At 38.2% G+C, this 20,296-nt stretch overlaps 1 protein-coding gene across 1 annotated transcript in view; it reads right to left on the bottom strand.

Moving 5' to 3' along the window:
- The window catches only part of RARRES1 (retinoic acid receptor responder 1), a 65,297-nt gene that overhangs the window by 16,601 nt on the left and 28,400 nt on the right, over positions 1-20,296 (bottom strand). The window contains exons 6-7 of the mRNA XM_081790150.1: positions 19,477-19,660; positions 15,303-15,439 (exon numbers count right to left, since the gene is read on the bottom strand). Coding sequence (XP_081646276.1) covers positions 15,303-15,439; positions 19,477-19,660 — 321 coding nt within the window. The remainder of the gene's footprint in view (positions 1-15,302; positions 15,440-19,476; positions 19,661-20,296) is intronic.

Raw genomic sequence — 20,296 nt, 5'->3', positions numbered from 1 at the left:
CCTATGTTAATTACAGCATTATTTATAGTAGCAAAGATATGGATACAACCTACGTATCCATCTATAGATGAATGGATAATAGAACAGGGAACTTTACTCAGCCATAAAAAAGAATGAAATTGCCATTTGTAATAACACGGATAAATCTAGAGAGTACTATTGTAAATGAATTCAGTCAGGCAGAGAAGGACACATACACCATATGATTTCACTTATATACGGAATGTAAAAAATAATGAAACAGATACATAAATACAGAGAACACACACTGCTCATTGCTAGAGGAGAGGGAGGTGGGGGCAGTAGGGAAATAGGTGAAGACCATTAAGAGGTACAAACTTCCAGTTGTAAAATAAATAAGTCACAGAGATGGAAAGTACAGCATAGTCAATATAGTCAATATTAAATTCTGTATTTTGACAAATGGTTACTATTCTTATAGTGACAAGCAGTAACGTATAGCCCTGTTGAATCATTATATTGTTTACCTGAAACTAACGAACACTGTACGTCAACTATACTTGAATAAGTAAATAAATCACTTCAATAAAACAGTGTTTGGAAAAAATTCATTTTTTCCCTCTGTTGTGTCTATATTGCTGTATTATTGTGTTTTTGTCTCACATTCATTACAATTTGTTCTAAATTATCTTGGCATAATTTTCTACACTGTAAACCAAAAAGTTTCCCCTAAACTTCCAGTTAAGGTAAAAGTATCTTGTATATATAACCATTGTGAGGAATAAGCTTAGGAATTCCCTGAGCCTGCATTGATGGGTTAATAAGGCATAAAGAATTACAAAGCCATAGGATGCTCACACCCAAGTTTGGGTAAACAACATTAGGTAAATAAGTATGGGGTGGGGGGGCAAAGGCCCCAATACAAAGGTATATGAGGTAAATAAGATTAGGTATTCAGGGCAGATACCCCCCTCCCCAATTTAGTACTATAGCAGAAAGCTGCTTTCACAGGAAGGAAGAACCAAATTAGGTAAACAGGTAAATAGGGCTATAGACTGCTGAAGGGTGAAGCTGCCCAGAGCAGAGCTAATTAGCAAAAGAAAGGTGCCTTGCTGACCCTGAGGTAGCATGCTCTGTCTTATCCCCTAGGCTAGCTAAGATAAACAGATGAGGTGCCTCATGGCCTCATGTCTGCCATTAACAACCATCTGCCTGGCGCCAGGATTTTGTTATATAGTGACCCAATTTTAATAATAAATAAACTGTATTTCTCATTGTTTGTTTTACAAGTGGCCCTTGAACAACACACCAAACTTACCATCGTTAATAATGCTTACTTGACCTTGTGTGAGGGTCCAGTATGGCAATGTGGGAAGACACTGAACTCACCTCCTCCATGGATACACGGAGTCAACACCCATATAGAGAACAATTCCTCTTAAGGAGCTTGAGAGGTGACTGAACAACTTATATACAACAAAAGATAAAGGGACCACAGAGAAAATGGCAGGAGACACGGTAACCTTGGGAACCCCAGCCCCAAGGCTGCAAAGTGCAGTGAGAAGGGATAATACTGATGGACTGGGAACAAATTCATCTGCCCTGAGCCACAGGAAAAAAAAAAAAATCCACAGATAAAGAGTTCAAAGACAGTTCTCTCCAGACTGTAGAGAAGAGTGGATGAACTTAGTGAGATCTTCAACAAATAGAAAATATAAAAATAGAACTAATCATAGTTGAAGAATACAATAACTGAAGTGAAAAACACACTGGGGAGAATCAACATCAGATTGGCAGATGCAGAAGAATGGGTCAGTGATCTGGAAGACACGGAAATGATAAGCAACCAAGCAAAACAGCAAAAGAAAAAAAAAGAATGAAAATAAAATCAGGACAGATTAAGGGATCTCTGAGACAACATCAAGGATACTAACATTAGCATTATAGGGATTCCAGAAAAAGAAGAAAGAAAGGGGCAGAAAACTTATGGGAAGAAAAAACAGGTGAAAATTTGGCTGATCTGGGGAAGAAAACAGACATCCAGTTCCAGGAAGTACAGAAAGACCCAAACAAGATGAACACAAGGAGGTACACCAAAACAAATAATTAAAATGTCAAAGATTAAAGATAAAGAGAATCTTAAAAGCAGCAGGAGAAAAGGGACTAGTTATGTCCAAAGGAAATCCCATAGTTATCAGCTGATACTTCAGCGGAAAATGTGCAGGCCAGAAGTGGGTCATTCAAAATCCTGGGAAAAAAAACCTACAACCAAGAATACTATATCTGACAAGGTCATCATTCAGAATAAAAGGAGAAATAAACAGTTTCCCAAACAAAAGTTAAAGGAGTTTACCACTGCTAAGCTGACCTTATAAGAAATGTTAAAGGGACTTCCTTAAATGGAGAAAAAAAAAAAAAAAAGGTACTAAGTAGAAGAAAAACGTGAAAGGAAAATATTCATGAGCAAAAGGAAACTTACAATAAAGTTTGTAGACCAATCACAGGTAACACTAGTACAAAGGTTAAAAGACAAAAGTAATAAAATCAATTATATCAAAAAAATTAGTTTAGGGACTCGTAAAATAAAAAGATGTAAATTATGGCAATATATACATAAAATGGGGGAATAAGACTATAGTGCTTTTAGAATGTGTGTGAACTTGAGTGACTGATGAGGGAGCAGGAGGTAGGCTGAGAACAAAGCATAAGCTTAGCACACACCCCACCCCCACAGATGGTATATGTGTGATATTCCTTGGACACTCCCAGCTACCCAAAAATGGGAAAGGACAAAAAAAAAAAAAAAAAAAAAAAAAAAAAAAAAAAAAAAAGTCAAACTGCTAACAGTCTCTACCAGTTTACAAGAAAAAGGCAGTATCATCATAGCTTAAAGTCCAGGAACTCCCTACTGTCTTAATGTTAATGTCTTGCTGGAGGGGAAAACAACTTTAGCTTAACAATAGCTAGACCTCCAGTAAATCTTTAGCAAGTGAAAGTCTCTTGGGAAACTCCCTCTTGATCCGGACTCCATAAAACAGATTGTCCCTCACAGTACAGCTCTTCCTGCCCAGAGGTCCTGTCTCTGTCCTTTAATAAAATCACTGTTTTGCACCAAAGACGTCTTCAAGAATTCTTTCTTGGCAGTCAGCTCCGGATTGCCCCTATCACCTCAAAACTTCGTCAAGACCATCAATTAATAGAGACTACTATATATTTAGATTATATATGAATCACATAGTAAACATATGTGAAAAACCTGTACTAGATAGCAAAAAAAAAAGAGAAAGGAATCCAAGCATAACACTAAAGAAAGTCATCACAGGGGCACCTGGGTGGCTCAGTCAGTTAAGCATCCGATTTCAGCTCAGGTCATGAACTCAGGGTCCATGGGTTCCAGCCCCGCCTTGGGCTCTATGCTGACAGCTCAGAGCCTGGAGCCTGCTTCAGATTCTGTGTCTCCCTCTCTGCCCCTCCCCTGCTCACATCCTATCTCTCTCAAAAAATAAACATTAAAAAAAATTTTTTTTAAAAGTCATCACAAAGAAAGAGAACAAGAGGAATAGAGAAGAAATACAAAACAACCATAACAATGAACAAAACTGCACTAAGAACATACCAATTAATAACTTTAGATGTAAATGGCCTAATTGCCCCAATAAAAAGGTATTTTTAAATCCAGATTAAAAAAAAACCCATCTCTGTGCTACCTACAAGAGACTCACTTCAGACCTAAAGACACAAGCATACTGGAAAAAATACTCCCATCATTCAGGGATGATCAAAAAAAAAAAGATATTCCTTCCATGCAAATGGAAGCAACAAAAAAGCCATGGTAGCAATACTTTCATCAGACAAAAATACACTTTAAAACAAAGACTATATAGCAAGAGACAAAGAAGGATACTACATAAAGATAAAGGGACAAATCCTACAAGACGAGGTAACAATTATAAATACCTATGCAACCAATATAGGAGCACCTAAATACATTCAACAAACATTAACAGATATAAAGGTAGAAACTCACAAATATTAAGACATAAAGGTAGAAATACAGTAATATGGTTGGCCTGAAACACAATATATAATCTTCAGTTTGAAAAGTACCTGGGGCTACATGAAAAACATGTATTTACTAATCTAAGAACATGCCCTGGAGGAATAGGGATCTTCAGGAGATTTTTCCAGGAACAAAAGTGCTGGTACTGCCATTTCTCTTCCCCTCCCCCAGGCTAGATAGTAGGACACTTGCAGGAGCCAGTGCTAATACTCTCCATCTATCTTGCTAACATGATAGGTCCTGCCCCAAGCAACTCACCAGCAGCAGCAGGTGTCCCTCCAAAGCAGATCCTGCCCTACCACACCCTGCAAGCAACTCTCAGCTGGGACGGGTACCACCACTCCAAAGTGACTCCTGCCCTTGGAGAGGTGGGGAAACAACCCCACACACTGGAAAGCCTACAGTTCCTGCAGCTAGTCCTCTTTGCTAGCTGCCCATGGATCAAGTCTTGCCATGTTGGGTATGCCTGCAGCTGTGACAGAGAAGCAGACTGAAGACACCGGGTCTGACTACTGGTCCCATCCATCAGTGTGCCTGTGGCGGCCTCAGAGAAACCTCTCAACAAAAAATATGCTGCTGGTGCGGAGCCTGCTTGGGATTCTCTCTCCCTCTCTCTCTCTGTCCCTCCCCTGTTCTCTTTCTCTCTCAAAATAAATAAATAAACCTAAAGAAAAAAAAAAAAGACAAAGGGTGATGGAATGAATAAAAAAGCAAGACCCATCTCTATGCTGCCCACAAGGGACTCATTTCAGTCCTAGACACATGTAGACTGAAGGTGAAGATATAGAAAAAGCATTTATCATGCATATTGAGAGAAAAATAAAGGATAGCAATACTTATATCAGACAAAATACTTTTGAAAACAAAGACTTTAACGAGACAAAGAAGGACAGTATGCAATCAATCATAAAGGGAACAATCCAATAGGAAGTTATAAAAATTGTAAATATTTATGCACCAAACATATATAAACCAGCTAATAACAAACATAAAATAAGTAACTGCTAGTAATGCAGTAAGAGTAAGGTACTTTAACACCTAACTTACATAAATGGATAGACCATCCAAACAGATAATCAACAAAGAAACAGTGGCTTTGAATGAAACATTGGACCAGATGGATCTAACATATACATTCAGAGTATTCCATCCCAAAACAGCAGAATACGCATTCTTTTCATGTACACATGAAACATTATCCAAAATAGATCACATTTTAGGCTACAAAATCAGTCTCAACAAATTCAAAAAGATCAAAGTCATACCATGCATCTTTTCTTACCACAATGCTATGAAACTAGAAAGCAACCAGAAGAAAAAATCTGGAAAGACCACATACACATGAAGGTTAAATATGCTACTAAACAATGAATGGATCAACCAAGAAATCAAAGAGGAAATAAAAAATACACGAAGACAAATAAAAATACAACAGTCCAATATCTTTGGGATGCAGCAAAAGCTGTTCTAAGGGAGAAGTTGATAGCTATACAGGCCTACCTCAAGACGCAATAAAAATCTCAAACAACCTAACCTTACACCTAAAGGAGTGAGGAAAAAAACAAAACTCAAGCCAGTATAAGGAAGGAAATAATAAAGATTAGAGCAGAAATAAACAAAATAGACACTACAAAAAACAATACATCAATGAAACCAGGAGCTGGTTCTTTGAAAAAAATCAACAAAATTGATAAATCTTTAGTCAGACTCATTAAAATAAAGAGTGAGAAAGAAGACTCAAAAAGAATGAGAATTAAAAGAGGAGGAATAACAACTGACACCACAGAAATATAAAAGATTATATTATGAAACATTATATGCCAACAAACTGGTCAACCTAAAAGAAATAGATAAATTCCTAGAAACACGTAACTTCCCAAAACTGAATCAGGAAGAAAATAGAAAATTTGAACAAACTGATCACTAGCAATAACATTGAATCAGTAATCAAAAAACTTCCAACAAACATAAGTCTAGGACCAGAAGCCTTCACAGGTGAATTCTACTAAACATTTAAAAAAAGAGTTTATACATATTCTTCTCAAAGCTATTTCAAAAAACAGGAGAGGAAAGAAAGCTTCCAAATTCATTTTATGAGCATTACCTTGATACCAAAACCAGATAAAGATGCTACAAAGAAAAAACTAGAGGCCAGTATCTCTGATGAACATAGACACAAACACCCTCAACAAAATATTACCAAGAAAGAAAGCTTACAAATTCATTTAATGAGCATTACCCCAATACCAACACCAGATAAAGACACTAAAAAGAAAGAACTACAGGTGAATATCTCTGATGAACAAAGATGCAAATATCCTCAACAAAAATTATGGAACTGAATCCAACAATACATTTAAAAAAGCATCCATCACAATCAAGTGGGATTTATTCCCGGGTTGCAAGGGTAGTTCAATATTTGCAAATCAATTACGGTGATTCATCCCATCAAAAGAGAAAGGATAAAAACCATATGATCATTTCAATAGATGCAGAAAAAGCATTTGACAAAGCACAACATACATTCATGATAAAAAGCCTCACTAAAATAGGCTTAGAGGGAACATACCTCAAGACAATAAAGGCCATGTATGAAAAACCCACAGCAAACATCATACTCAGTGATTAAATACAGAGCTTTTCCCCGAAGATCAGGAATAAGACAAGGATGTCCACTCTTCCCACTTTTATTCAACACAGTACTGGAGGGTGTACACAGCAGCCAGACAAGAAAAAGAAATAAAAGGCATCCAAACTGGTAAGGAAGAAGTAAAACTTTCACTATTTGTAGTTGTTTTTTTTTGTTTTTTTTTGTTTTTTTTTTTTTAATTTTAGAGAAAGAGCATGAGTTGAGGAGAAAGGCAGAGGGAGAGAAATAGAGAATGTTAAACTCCATGCTCAGCACAAAGCCCACCATGGGGTTTGATCCCACAAACCTGGGATCATGACCTGAGCTGAAATCAAGAGTTAGATGCTCAACTGACTGAGCCACCCAGCCACTCCAAACTTTCACTATTTATAAATGACATGATACTACATATAGAAAATCCTCAAGACTCCACCAAAAAACCCTACTAGAATTGATAAATGAATTCAGTAAGATTGTAGGGTACAAAAATCAATGCACAGAAATCTGTTACATTTTTATACACTAATAACGAAACAGCAGAAAGAGAAATTAAGAAAACAATTCCATTTACAATTGCACCAAAAAGTATAAAATACCTAAGAATAAACTTAATCAAGGAGGTAAAGTTCCTATTCTCTGAAAACTATAAAGAATTGATTAATGAAATCGAAGACTACAGATAAAAAAGTAAAGACAGTCCGTGCTCATGAATTGGAAGGAACAATATTGTGAAAATTTCTATACCACCCAAAGCTATCTATACATTTATGGCAATCCCTATCAAAATACCAACAGCTTTTTTCATAAAACTAGAACAAATAATCCTAAAATTTGTATGGAAAAACAACAACAAAAGACCCTGAATAGCCAAAGCAATCTTGAAAAAGAAGAACAAAACTGGAGGTATCACAATCCCAGGTATCAAGATATATTACAAAGCTGTAGTCATCAAAGCAGTATGGTACTGGCACAAAAACAGACAATGGAACAGAATAGAAAGCCCAGAAATAAACCCATAATTATATGGTCAATTAACCTTCAACAAAGGAGGCAAGAATATACAATGGGAAAAAGTCAGTTTCTTCAACAAATGTGGTAAGAAAACTGGACAGCTATATTTAAGAAAGAATCAGGACCACTTTCTCACACTATACACAAAAGTAAACTAAAAACAGATTAAAGACCTAAATGTGAGACCTGAAAACATAAAAATCTTAGAAGAGAACACAGGCAGTAAATTCTTTGATATTGGCCATAGCAGTATTTGTCTAGATATGACTCCTGAGGCAAGGGAAACAAAAACAAAAATAGAGGTGCCTGGGTGGCTCAGTCAGTTGAACATCCAACAGGATCAGGTCATGATCTCACGGTCTGTGAGTTTGAGCCCCGCGTCAAGCTTGTCTCTCTTCTAAATGTTTTTAATTTAAAAAAAAAAAAGCAAAAATAAACTATTGGGACTACATCAAAATAAAAAGCTTCTGCACAATGAAGGAAACAATCAACAAAACTAAAAGGCAACCTATGGAATGGGAGAAGATATTTGCCAATGACATGTCGGATAAAGGGCTAGTATCCAAAAATAAAAAGGACTGATACCACTCAACACACACAAAAAAAACTGAATAATCCAATTAAAAATGGGCAGAAAACATGAGCAGACATTTCTATAGAAAAGACACACAGGGTGTGTGCCTGGGTGGCTCAGTCAGTGGAGCATCCAACTCTTGATTTTGGCTCAGTTCATGGTCCCAGGGTCATGGGATGGAGCCCTGTTTCAGGTTCTGCACTGAGCGCAGAGCCTGCCTGCTGGCTCGCTCTCTCTCTTTCTCTCTCTCTCTCTCTCTCCTGCCCCTCTCCCCTGCTCATGCTCTCTCTCTAAAAAAAAAAAAAAAAAAAAAAAAGACAGAGAGAAAGAAAGACATACAGGTCAGCCACTGTGGAAAACAGTATGGAGGTTCCTTAAAAAAATTAAAAATAGAAATACTATATGATCTGGTAATTCCACTACTGGGTATTTACCCAAAAATATAAAAACACTAATTTGAAAAGATATATACACTCCTATGTTTACTGCAACATTATTTACAATAGCCAAACTATGGAAGCAGCCCAAGTGTCCACTGATAGATAAATGGATAAAAAAATGTGGTATATATACATATAGTTGAATAATAGCAATGAAATCTTGCCATTTGCAACAACATGGATGGAGCTAGAGGGTATAATGCTAAGTGAAATAAGTCAGTCAGAGAAAGACAAATATCATATGATTTCACTCATTTGTATAGTTTAAGAAAACAAATGAGTAAAGAACAAAAGAGACCAAAAATAAAAAGACTCTTAACTATAGAAAACAAACAGATGATTACCAGAGGGGAGGAGGGTGGGAGGATGGGTGAAATAGGTGATGGGGATTCAAGCATGTACTTATCATGATGAGGTAACGTACAGAAATGTTGAATCACTATATTGTACACCTGAAACTAATATAATACTGTTAACTATACTGGAATTATAATTTATTTATTATTTATTTTTTTAATGTGTATTTTTGAGAGAGAGAGAGAGAGCATGAGTGGGGGAGGGGCAGAGAGAGATGGAGACACAGAACCCGAAGCAGGCTCCAGGCTCTGAGCTGTCAGCACACAGCCCTATGCAGGGCTTGAACTCATAGACTATGAGATCATGACCTGAGCCAAAGTTGGACACTTAACCAACTGAGCCACCCAGATGCCCCAGCTATACTGGAATTATTATTTAAAACACACAAAGATATTTCAAAGTAAGCGGACTACAAAGAATGCCTGCATAAACAAACATCTGAGATTAAAAAAAAAAAAAGAGAGATACCAATTGAATTTACGTTTATTTATTTATTTTGAGAGAGAGAGAGACAGAGAGAGACACAGAGAGAGGTGGGGGAGGAAGAGAGAGAGAGAGAAGAAAGAGAGAATCCCAAGCAGCTGACAGCACAGAGCTTGATGCGGGGCTTGAACTCACAAACCGTGAGATCATGACCTGAGCCAAAATCAAGAGATGGATGCTTAACTGACTAAGTCACGCAGGTACCCCCAATTGGTATCTCTTGAATAACTTTTCCTGAAAGAAGGGATTTATTTTGGGGGTTAATAAAGTCAAGTTTGTTTAGTGTTATCGAATGGCATAAAGGAACTAACAAAATGTACAAAAGGAATGTCACATATTCTTTAAAAAGTTTTGTTAAATTTTATTAATCAATTTAATACTGATAATAAAATAACAGACATCAAAACCAATGATGAAAAAAAAAAGAGGAACTTCATATGGAAAATAGCTTTTTAAAGGAACCAATGATAAAAAGAAATACAAATCTCAAACAACAAGCTTATACCTACAGGAACTAAAAAAAGAAGAACAAACAAAGCCAAAGCTAATAGAAGAAAGAAAGAAATATTAGAGCAGAAAGAAATGACATAGAGACTAAAAAAACACAAAAAAACAAAAACCAGAAAAGATCAATGAAGCCAAGGGCTGCTTCTTTGAAAAAATAAGCAAAATTTATAACTCTTTAGCCAGAATCATCAATAAAAAAAATATTGATCTCAAATAAAATCAGAAATGAAGCAGAATAACTAATGACACTACAAAAATACAAAGGATTAGAAGAGAATATTATGAAAAAGTGTGTGCCAAAAATTAGACAACCTAGAAGAAATGGATAAATTTCTAGAAATACAATTCTCCAAAACTGAACCAGGAAGAAATAGAAAATCTGAACAGACCAATTACTAGTAATAAAATTCAATCAGTAATAATAAAAACTCCCAACAAAAGTCAGAACCAGGCTGGCATTACCCTGATACCAAAACCACATAAAGACACTACAAAGAAAACTAACAGGCCAATATTTCTAGTGAATATAGATGCAAAAATACTTAACATTATTAGCAAACTGATATCAACAATACATTAAAAAGATCATTCAACAATCGAGTGTGATTCATTCCAGGTATGCAACAGTGGTTCGAAATTCGCAAATCAAGCAACATGATACATCACATCAACATGATACAAGGGAAAGGATAAAAACCATATGATCATCTCTATAGATGTAGGAAAAACATCTGACAAAATATAACATCCATTCATGATTAAAAACTCTCAACAAAGTAGGAAACATCCCTCAACATATGAAAAGCCCACAGCTAACATCATACTCAATGGTAAAAAACTGAAAGATTGTCTTTAAGATCAAGAAGTAGAAAAGGATGTCCACTCTTACCACTTTTATTCAACATAGTACTGAAGTCCTACTTGCGTCAATTAGACAGGAAATAAAATCATCCAAATTGATAAGGAAGAAGTAAAACTTTCACTATTAGCAGATGACATGATACTGTATGTAGAAAACCATTAAGATTTTACCAAAAAATGATCAAAGTAAGTGAATTCAGTAAACTTGCAGGATACAAAACTAATTACAGAAATCTGCTGCATTTCTATACACTTATAATGAAGTAGCAGAATGAGAAGTTAAGAAAACAATCCCACTGACAATTATGCCAAAAAGAATAAAATACCTAGGAATAGATTTCACCAAGGAGGTGAAATACTTAAACTCTGAAATCTTTAAGATACTGATGAAAGAAACTGAAGACAACACAAACAAATGGAAAGGTATATCATGTTTAGGAACTGGAAGAATTAATATTGTTAAAATGTTCATACTGCCCAAAGCAATCTACAGATTTAATGTAATCTCTGTCAAAATACCAATAGTATTTTTCACAAAACTAGAACAAACAACCCTAAATTTGTATGGAACCACAAATAGCCAAAGCAATTTTGACAAAGAAAAACAAAACTAGAAGTATCACAATTCCAGGTTTCAAGATAAACTATAAAGCCACAGTAATCAAAACAGCATGGTACTTGCACAGAAATAGGCACATAGATCATTGGAACAGAACAGAGAACCCAGAAATAAACCCACACCTAAATGGTCAATTAATCTATGAAAAGTCAAAACTTTACAATGAGGAAAGGCAGTTCCTTCAACAAATGAAAGCTGGACAGCTACATACAAGAAGGAAACTGGACCACTTTCTTACACCACACACAAAAATAAACTCAAAATGGACTGAAGACCTAAATGTGACACCCGAAACCATAAAACTCCTAAAAGAAAGCACAGGCAATATGTTTTAGACACTGCTTTTAGCAACATATTTATGAATAGATCTCCTGAGGCAAGGGAAACAAAAGCAAAAATAAACTTTTGGGACTACGCCAATATAAAAAGATTTTACACAGCAAAGAAAAACATCAACAAGACAAAAAGGCAACCTACTGAATGGGAGAAGATATTTAAAAGTGATTTCTCAGATAAGGAATAAATATCCAAAATATATAAAGGACTCTTTCAACTCAACACACAAAAAAATTCAATCTGATTAAAATTGGGCAGAGGCCTGAATGGACATTTCTCCAAAGAAAATATATAGGTGGCAAACAGACACATGAAAAGATACTCAACATCACTCATTATCAGGGAAATGCAAATCGAAACAACAATGAAATATCACCTTATACCTGTCAAAATGGCTAAAATAAAGACAGGAAATAAACAAGTGTCGGCGAGGAGGTGGAGAAAAGAGAACCCTCACACACTGCTGGTGTGAATGTGAATTGGTGCAACCACTATGGAAAACAGTATGGAGGCTCTTCAAAAAATTCAAAATAGAAATACCACATAATCCAATAAGTCTACTATTTGGTATTTACCCAAAGAAAATGAAAATACTAAGAGGAGAAGATATACACACCTTTTGTTCACTGCAGCAATTAACTAACATATGGAAGCAATCTAAGTGTCCATCAATAGATGAATATATAAGAAAGATGTGGTGTGGTATGGAATGGAATGGAATATTACTGAGCTATAAAAAAGAAGAAGATCTTGCCATTTGCAACAACATGGATGGACCTGAAGGGTACTATAGTAAATAAAAGTAAATAAAATAAGTAAGGCAGAGAAAGACACATACACTTATATTTGAATGTAGAAAAACAAAACAAAGAAAACAGACTCAGAAATCCAGAGAACTGGTGGTTTTCAGAGGTGGGGAATGGGCAAATGGGTGAATTAGGTGAAGGGGATTAAGAGGTATAAACTTCTCGTCATAAAATAAATAAATTGTGGAGATGAAAAGTACAGCACATGGGGTACAGTCAATAATACTGTAAATAACGTTGAATGGTTATAGATGTGCTAACAACAGTTTTTGTGGTAAGCATTAGCTAATGTGTAGAATTGTCCAATCACTATGTTGTGCATCTGAAACTAATATAATATTGAGTATCAACTATACTGAAATAAAAAATTTTTTTTTAAAAATGCTTATTCGATGATGGGCAAATCTTTGTGCTCAGAAGATATTCACTGATGATCCATCCATAGGTGAATCTATGGCTTCATGCATCCATGAAGAAAATGGATTTTAGAAATTTGTACTTAAGGTTATCTGAGCTTGCCTCTCTTGGAGTAGTTGACTTTGTTTACTGTGCAAATGCCCCTCTCTCTGTCTACATCACACTTGCCTGACAGGAACCCCATATTGGGCTACATCCACCTCTGGCCTACTCCATGCCCACACCCAGACATCTCGGCATGACTGGTCCTCCTTGAAATTCACGAGCCCAGATCTTCAAGGGGCCTGCAGTGGCGCACAATGCCAGGTCCATGCATCCCCCACACTTCCAACACCTCCGCTCTTATCCTTCTCCGACCTGATGACTTTGTCTCTTTCGCTGAGAGCACAGAAGCAGTGAGAATTTCCAGGGGCTCCCGCCAGGATATCCAGCCCCCTATCAGCAACTATGCCATTGCTTGTCTGCCCTCCCTTCAGGTGAATTCCTCACATTCCTGTCTAAAAGCAGCTCCTAGATTGATCCTATTCTCTTGCCTACTCAAAGATAGGAACTCCAACAATTCTTCCTTTGCTTTCCTGTAAGTCCTACTTTGCCCCTCTCGACTGGATTTTTCTCAGCACGACATAAATATGCTGTTAAATCTCCCAGCCTAAAAATACAACAGAAAACAAACTCTCTTTCAACCCTATGCTCACCCATCCTGTAGCTATAGCCCCTTGTTTTCTGTTGATCCTCGTGTGAAGGATGGTTTAGTGTTGATCTGGCTGTATTTCATGGATGTGAGACACACAAAAAAACTTCCATGCTGTTCTGTCATCTTGGCTCCTCCGCCCCTTGCTTTCTTATACTCCCCTTTACAGCTAAATTCCTTGACAGAGATGGAATGTCTATTTCTCTTTTCCCAGTCTCTCCCAACATATTCCGCTCAGGCTTTTGCCTGCAATGTGCCAGTGAGATAGCTCTTGACAAGCTCTCCAATGACTTCTGACAGCCTAAATCAAATGGTCAGTCTCAGGCCTCTTCACATACAATTCTCCAGCAGCACTGGATACAGCCAAGCCTCATCCTTAAAACACCTTCTTTTCTTGTATCTTCAACCTCTAAAGTTACAAGTGTAGCAGGACTCTCTCAATACAGACCTTCTTTTCTCTATCTACACATTCTCTGTGATGTCATCCACTTTTGTGGCTTTAGATACTACACATGTGGTAGTTTAGTAGAATTTAGAATGCCCCAAATCAAGCTAATTTCTTCCCAGATCTGTTCCTCCTGCAGTCTTCCCCAGTCAGTAAATGAAGACTCTGTCCTTCCAGTTACTCAGGCCAAAGTTGTAAGACTTTTCTCATTCTCCGTGACTTTTTTCTCCGTGACTTTTCTCATTCTCAGATATACCCACATCAACAAATAGGGTTGGTCTAACTTCAAAATATATAAAGAATCCAAACACTTTTCACCACCTCCATGGCTACCACCTGGTCCAAGGCACCCCCAGACCTTGCCTAGATTTTTGCAATACTTTGCTGGTCTCCCTAACTCCACTCTTGTCTCTGTGTGGTCTGGTGTCAACATAGCAGCCACAATGATGGTATTGTAAGTCAGATCATATCACTCCTGGGCTAAAAACCTCTGAAGAGTAAAATACAAGGTCCTTCCACTGGCCTGCGAAGCCTTACAGGAGCTGGTCCTCTCCATTTGATTTCATTTCCCAGTACCCTCCCCTTGCTGACTCTGTTCCAGCCACAGTAACCTCACTGCTATTTCTCCAACCCATCAGCCACATTGATGCTTCAGTTCCCTCTGCCTGAAAAAAATCTTCCCTTGTGGAGGCTTGGCTCACTCACTTCTCCCAGGCCTCTGCCCCACTGCCACCCTGCTCAAATTAGAGGGGCCTTATTTTAGACAATATAAGTAGTAATTCTAACAACACCTTGCATTCCCTTCTCCCTTACTTTTTTTATATAGCAATTACTACCACCTTTTGATACATATTAATTATTTATTAGTTCACCATCTTTGTCTTCTCTCACTAGAGTTTCAGTGAGGGCAGCTACACTGTGTTTTTTCTTCACTGCTATGTCCACGGTCTCTAAAACTATACCTGGCCCATTGCAGGCACAGAAATATTTATTGAATGAATGAAACTGTTGGCATAAAATTAGAAGTTCACATTAATTTAGTTTTAGAAAACTGCATTGGTTGTATCTCTTGTGACATAAAAATGACTTTCAGTTTTTTTCTTACCCATTGGTTAACGCTGCTGAGCTGTGCCATGTAGTAATGTAAAAACTGGGTTGTCTTTTCCCACATCACATAAGAGCCACCAAGAAAAGCCAAATCCCAAATGGGTCTCAGAGAGGGATCAATATGTCCATGGCTATCTGAGAGAAAGAAAACGAAAACACACTTGTGTTATGACATTTTGGGGACAAACTTTCAAATGTTTCAGTACTGAAATAGGGGCGTAACCTTAAGTCACATCCGTCATCTCTTACAGCAAGGCCTTGAGCTGGACACATGACTTGTTCTTACCTGTTTCTACATCATATGAAGATTTATGTGCTTCAATTTGTCCTACTGAGTAAAGCTACTATAAAAATCTTATTTGCTGTACTATATTAATGTACTATATTAGTACACTAGTATAGTATACTAGTACAAATGTATGATATTAATGCAAAGTAAGAGCTATAATGATACTCAAAGTTGAAGTCTTGTTAGTTGAGAAGCATCTTTAAATTAGATGGAAAAGTCTATCAATTATTTTTGCTACATTACCTTCTGTCTGGGTCTACAGTCAATGCGATGGTCTTTGCCAATCTCCAAATATCTTTATCTGATCATTGGCTTTAAAGCTAATCAATGAATTGGTAGTATTTCTGTCAGTGATTTTGAACACATGCAGAAATCAAGAGGGTTTTTTCTGTGGTATTGTTTTTGGAATTGCAATCTTTTTATTTCAGCAAACACTTATAAAAACCTACTTAACTACACTGCTTGAGGTGGGGTTAGTACATTAACACATTACTTTTTGTGACTTTTAGGAACTCAAATTTTAGTAAGTGATTAATTTATGAGATAACTGTTCATGGACCAACATTTCATGAAAAATGGTGGAGATATCCTTAGCTTAAATATAAGCCCGATAATAGTATAATATGTAAGGAATAAGAACAAACTTACTAGGAAACTAATCCTTCTTGGTAAAATAATCATTAGCGTAAATTCTTCTCTGTACTGTGGAACTTGGCTGGTTTGTAATGGTAATCAATTCAAAGATCATTCACAGACTGCAGGGGTGATGGGAGGGACACGAAGATGGGTCTCTACCCTCTACTTGTCAACAGTGCAGAAACACAGCTGATACCTTCCGCAAGAGAAGGAGGATCAAAGATCTGATAGAGCACACGGAAGGGAGAGGGACCTTTGGGCTGGAGAGATTTGGGGCAAACTTCACAGGGATGAGATTTGAGCTGAGCCCTGGATTCCTGTTGTGTAGGTAGGGGTGGGGGGGTAGACAGTGAAAGCTTCCTTCATCCAGCTCCCCATCACGTGATTCATCTTCCAGTGCCATTGTGAGTTCAACAAAACCCGTTACTAGAAAGCAAGCCGGTTACCCCAAACACTGTGAACAGCGTGGACAATTGAAAGTATAAATGCTGGCAGTGCTACTATAGAATCACTCAGGTGACAGGACTCTGGCTGGTTGTTCCCAGGTCTTCAGTCTTTTCCTTTGTAGAGTACTTGGGCTCATGTATAGGAAGTTCGTAAATTCATCAGAAAAAGTGAAAACTGTACTCATAAAAAAAAAAAAAAAAAACCCACAAATACCTTTTTTGGGGAAAAATAGTTTGGAGCAAGGATATCCTGAAATGGATTCAGATAGCCTCACCTAGCAACTGTAGAGCAAGCTGGACTACAAAACCCCAACGTCCTGGAGGAGTAAATGCTGAATAGAAGCTGCTGGGATTTGAACTGGTGAATCCGAGGAGATTGCCACAGTTTTGACTGACTTTTGTCTAAAACCGAGCCTTTTCCATTTTAATAGTTTTACAGACAAGCTATAAATAGTGCCATCATATGCTTCCGCTGAATTTAAAATGACAACAGAGGGGCGCCTGGGTGGCTCAGTCGGTTGAGTGTTTGACTTCAGGTCATGATCTCGCAGTTCATAGGTTCAAGCCCCATGTCAGGCTCTGTGCGGACAGCTCAGAGCCTGGAGCCTGCTTCAGATTCTGTGTCTCCCTCTCTCTCTGCCCCTCCCCCTGCTCATGCTCTGTCTCTCTGTCTCTCAAAAGTAAACATTAAAAATAATTTTAAATATGCTAACAGAACTTGTAAATTCTGTTAATAAAAAGGTGCCCTCTATTAAAAAAGTTTTTGGAGCTTCAAGCCACATTAAGTTACATTGTTACAGAATGATTCTTGTGGGCACATAGGACTTATTAACTGAACATAATGCAGTTAATCTGCACTTTCATAAAGTGTCCAGGGGTGCCTGGGTGGCTCAGTTGGTTAGGCATCCGACTTTGGCTCAGGTCATGATCTCATGGTTTGTGAGTTTCAGCCCCGAGTCAGGCTTGCTGCTGCTTTAGAGCCTCTGTCCCTCTCTCTCTGCCCCTCCCCTAGCTGCGCATGTGTGCCTGCGAGTGCACTTTCTCTCCCTCACAAAAATAAATATTTCCAAAAAATAAAAAGTGTCCAAAAACTAGGGATCCTGTAGCAAATATTCAAAGAAAAGGTCCTATACCACTTCTAAAATTTGTGTTCTAAGGAAGATATATAAAATCTTATTTCCCCAGCCAATGCTAAAAGAGAAAAAAAATCCCTAAATAACTGTAGATTTTAAGCATTAGTCATTAGCCCATTTATTTCAGACACTACTAAATACATACAAATTCTACCACAATATAAGATTTGAATTGTTCCTCATAATTCTTTGGAACAGAATTCAAGTGGAGTTGTCAGAGAATTACTACGAGAAACATCCTAAAGCTTCTGAATTTTAGAAAGGTAAGGAGCAGTATTCTGCCTACAGGTTTTTTGTTTTTTTTTTTTTTTTTTTTTTTAATGTTTATTCATTTTTGAGAGACAGAGATAGAGCATGAGCAGGGGAGGGGCAGAGAGAGAAGGAGACACAGAATTTAAAGCAGGCTCCAGGCTCTGAGCTGTCAGCACAGACCCGGATGCGGGGCTCGAACCCACGGACTGTGAGATCATGACCTGCACTAAAGCCGGACACTCAACCAACTGAGCCACCCAGGCACCCCTGCCTGCAGGTTTTTAAGAACACTTGGTCTCCACAAATGGACAGAGCACGGACGCACTCAAGAGTGAAGACCTCCGTTCCTTCCACGTTGACACGGGTCTGTTGTAGTTGCTGGGCAAACGAGTGAGCTGCGAGAGAGTGTGGGATGGGGGGGGGGGGGGGGCGCGGTGCTGGAGCAGTCATATGTTGAGCTCAATACCCAAGCACAAGTCCAGAGATGACTTTTGTGGTTTGGAAAATTGGATTTTCCAGTAAGTGCAGTCTCAACGGCCGCCCACATGCTCTCCTGAGCGCCAGAACAAACGAGCTGCGCTGCGCTTCAGCTGAGTCACTTCAGAGGGCAGGGCTCATTTCTTATTAAAGACGGCACCACTGCCCATTAGCTCTTGACCTAAAAGGAGATAAACTTGATTCCACTGCAGCCTCCGAGCAAGGCCCTGAGACAGGCTGGCTCTCCTAGCTCTGGTGTGGAAGTCTGTGATGGGCACAGTGGGGGTCTGGAATGGTGTCTAATCACTTAAAATTTCCAAAGCCGCTACCAGAAATCTTTAGAAACGTTGCCTCAGGCTCTGGGCTCAACTTGGAAAACTGCACCCCTACGTGCATATCCTATTATTACAAAGACCTCTACCTTTTCTTTGAAGATTCAGCTCTTGCCCTGACCCTTGTCTAGGATGGGAAGTGGGGAGATTAAAGGGGTACTGATAGCTCTTGAGGGCGTTACTATAGCTTCCTGGAGATAAAGAATAGGAAAAGGATACCTCTGCATTTTGTGTCAGTAGCAAGGTCTACCACTTTCTAAGATGAGTTCAAGTGCCACTATGGGGATAAAAATTTAAATGATCATTCTTTTTTTTTTAATTTTTTTTATGTTTTTATTTATTTTTGAGACAGAGAGAGACAGAGCATGAGCAGGGGAGGGGCAGAGAGAGAGGGAGACACAGAATCCGAAGCAGGCTCCAGGCTCCGAGCTGTCAGCACAGAGCCCGACGCGGGGCTCGAACTCACAGACTGTGAGATCATGACCTGAGCCGAAGCTGGATGCCCAACTGACTGAGCCACCCAGGCGCCCCATAAATAATCATTCTTTTTAAGATTTAGCAATTATATACATTCCTTAATATAGAAATTCCAGACACTGATTCATACCAGGTATGCTGACTACATCCAAGGGGGTTTTGAGTTGCTTCATGTGCTTGTAAAGCAGGTAATCCTCCTGTTGTCTTTTGTTCTTCTCAATGAGTCGTGTACAAGTCACATTAATGGCCGGTCTGGGTTTCTGATTCCTGAAAAACACTCGAGCGGAACATTTCCCCAAACGTTCCTCACCTTCCTAAAATAAAGATTTTGGAATTAAACACAATGGCTACTGATCCCTCCCCACCCACTCCAATACACAGATACATAAAAGACTGAGAAATTCCCTATATGTGGCAGGATGCATTGGCATTAATAGATGCAGGAGTCTTGGCTTTGTAGAAAGTGATTTGTGTGCTCACAACTGAATACAACAGTCCTTCACTATTTGCTCTTAAGGTGATTTCTGACAACCCCCTTATATAATCATGCTGGGCTTACTCCAAAGAAATATCATTGTTATCTATTGAGTACTGCTTGGTTCAAACCTCAAGGATAGTGGGTACTTTATCCTCTACCGTGGACCAACAAAATGCTTAGCTGGACCTCAAGCTTGCTAACTCAAACTAAAAGATGACGCTGTCCCCATTAACAAACATGACAACAGCCTCATACTGCTTTATGAAGTTGGTCTTCCTATTCCAATTTTACAGAGCGAGACACTGAATCTAAAGAGGAATTTACTCCATGTCTCACAGCTAGTAAACGGTAAGCCAGGAATTGAGCTCCTGTCTGATGCCAGAGCCCTGCCTCTATACTAATTCCATCTCTCTACTCCAGGATCTCATCTGAAAGGAATGTAGGCAGATGCCACCCAAATGGGACTAATTCA

This window comes from Panthera onca, chromosome C2 (genome assembly GCF_046562875.1).
Source record: "Panthera onca isolate mPanOnc1 chromosome C2, mPanOnc1 haplotype 2, whole genome shotgun sequence".
In the NCBI taxonomy this organism is placed as follows: Eukaryota; Metazoa; Chordata; class Mammalia; order Carnivora; family Felidae; genus Panthera; species Panthera onca.
This window is presented reverse-complemented; position numbering and strand designations above follow the sequence as displayed.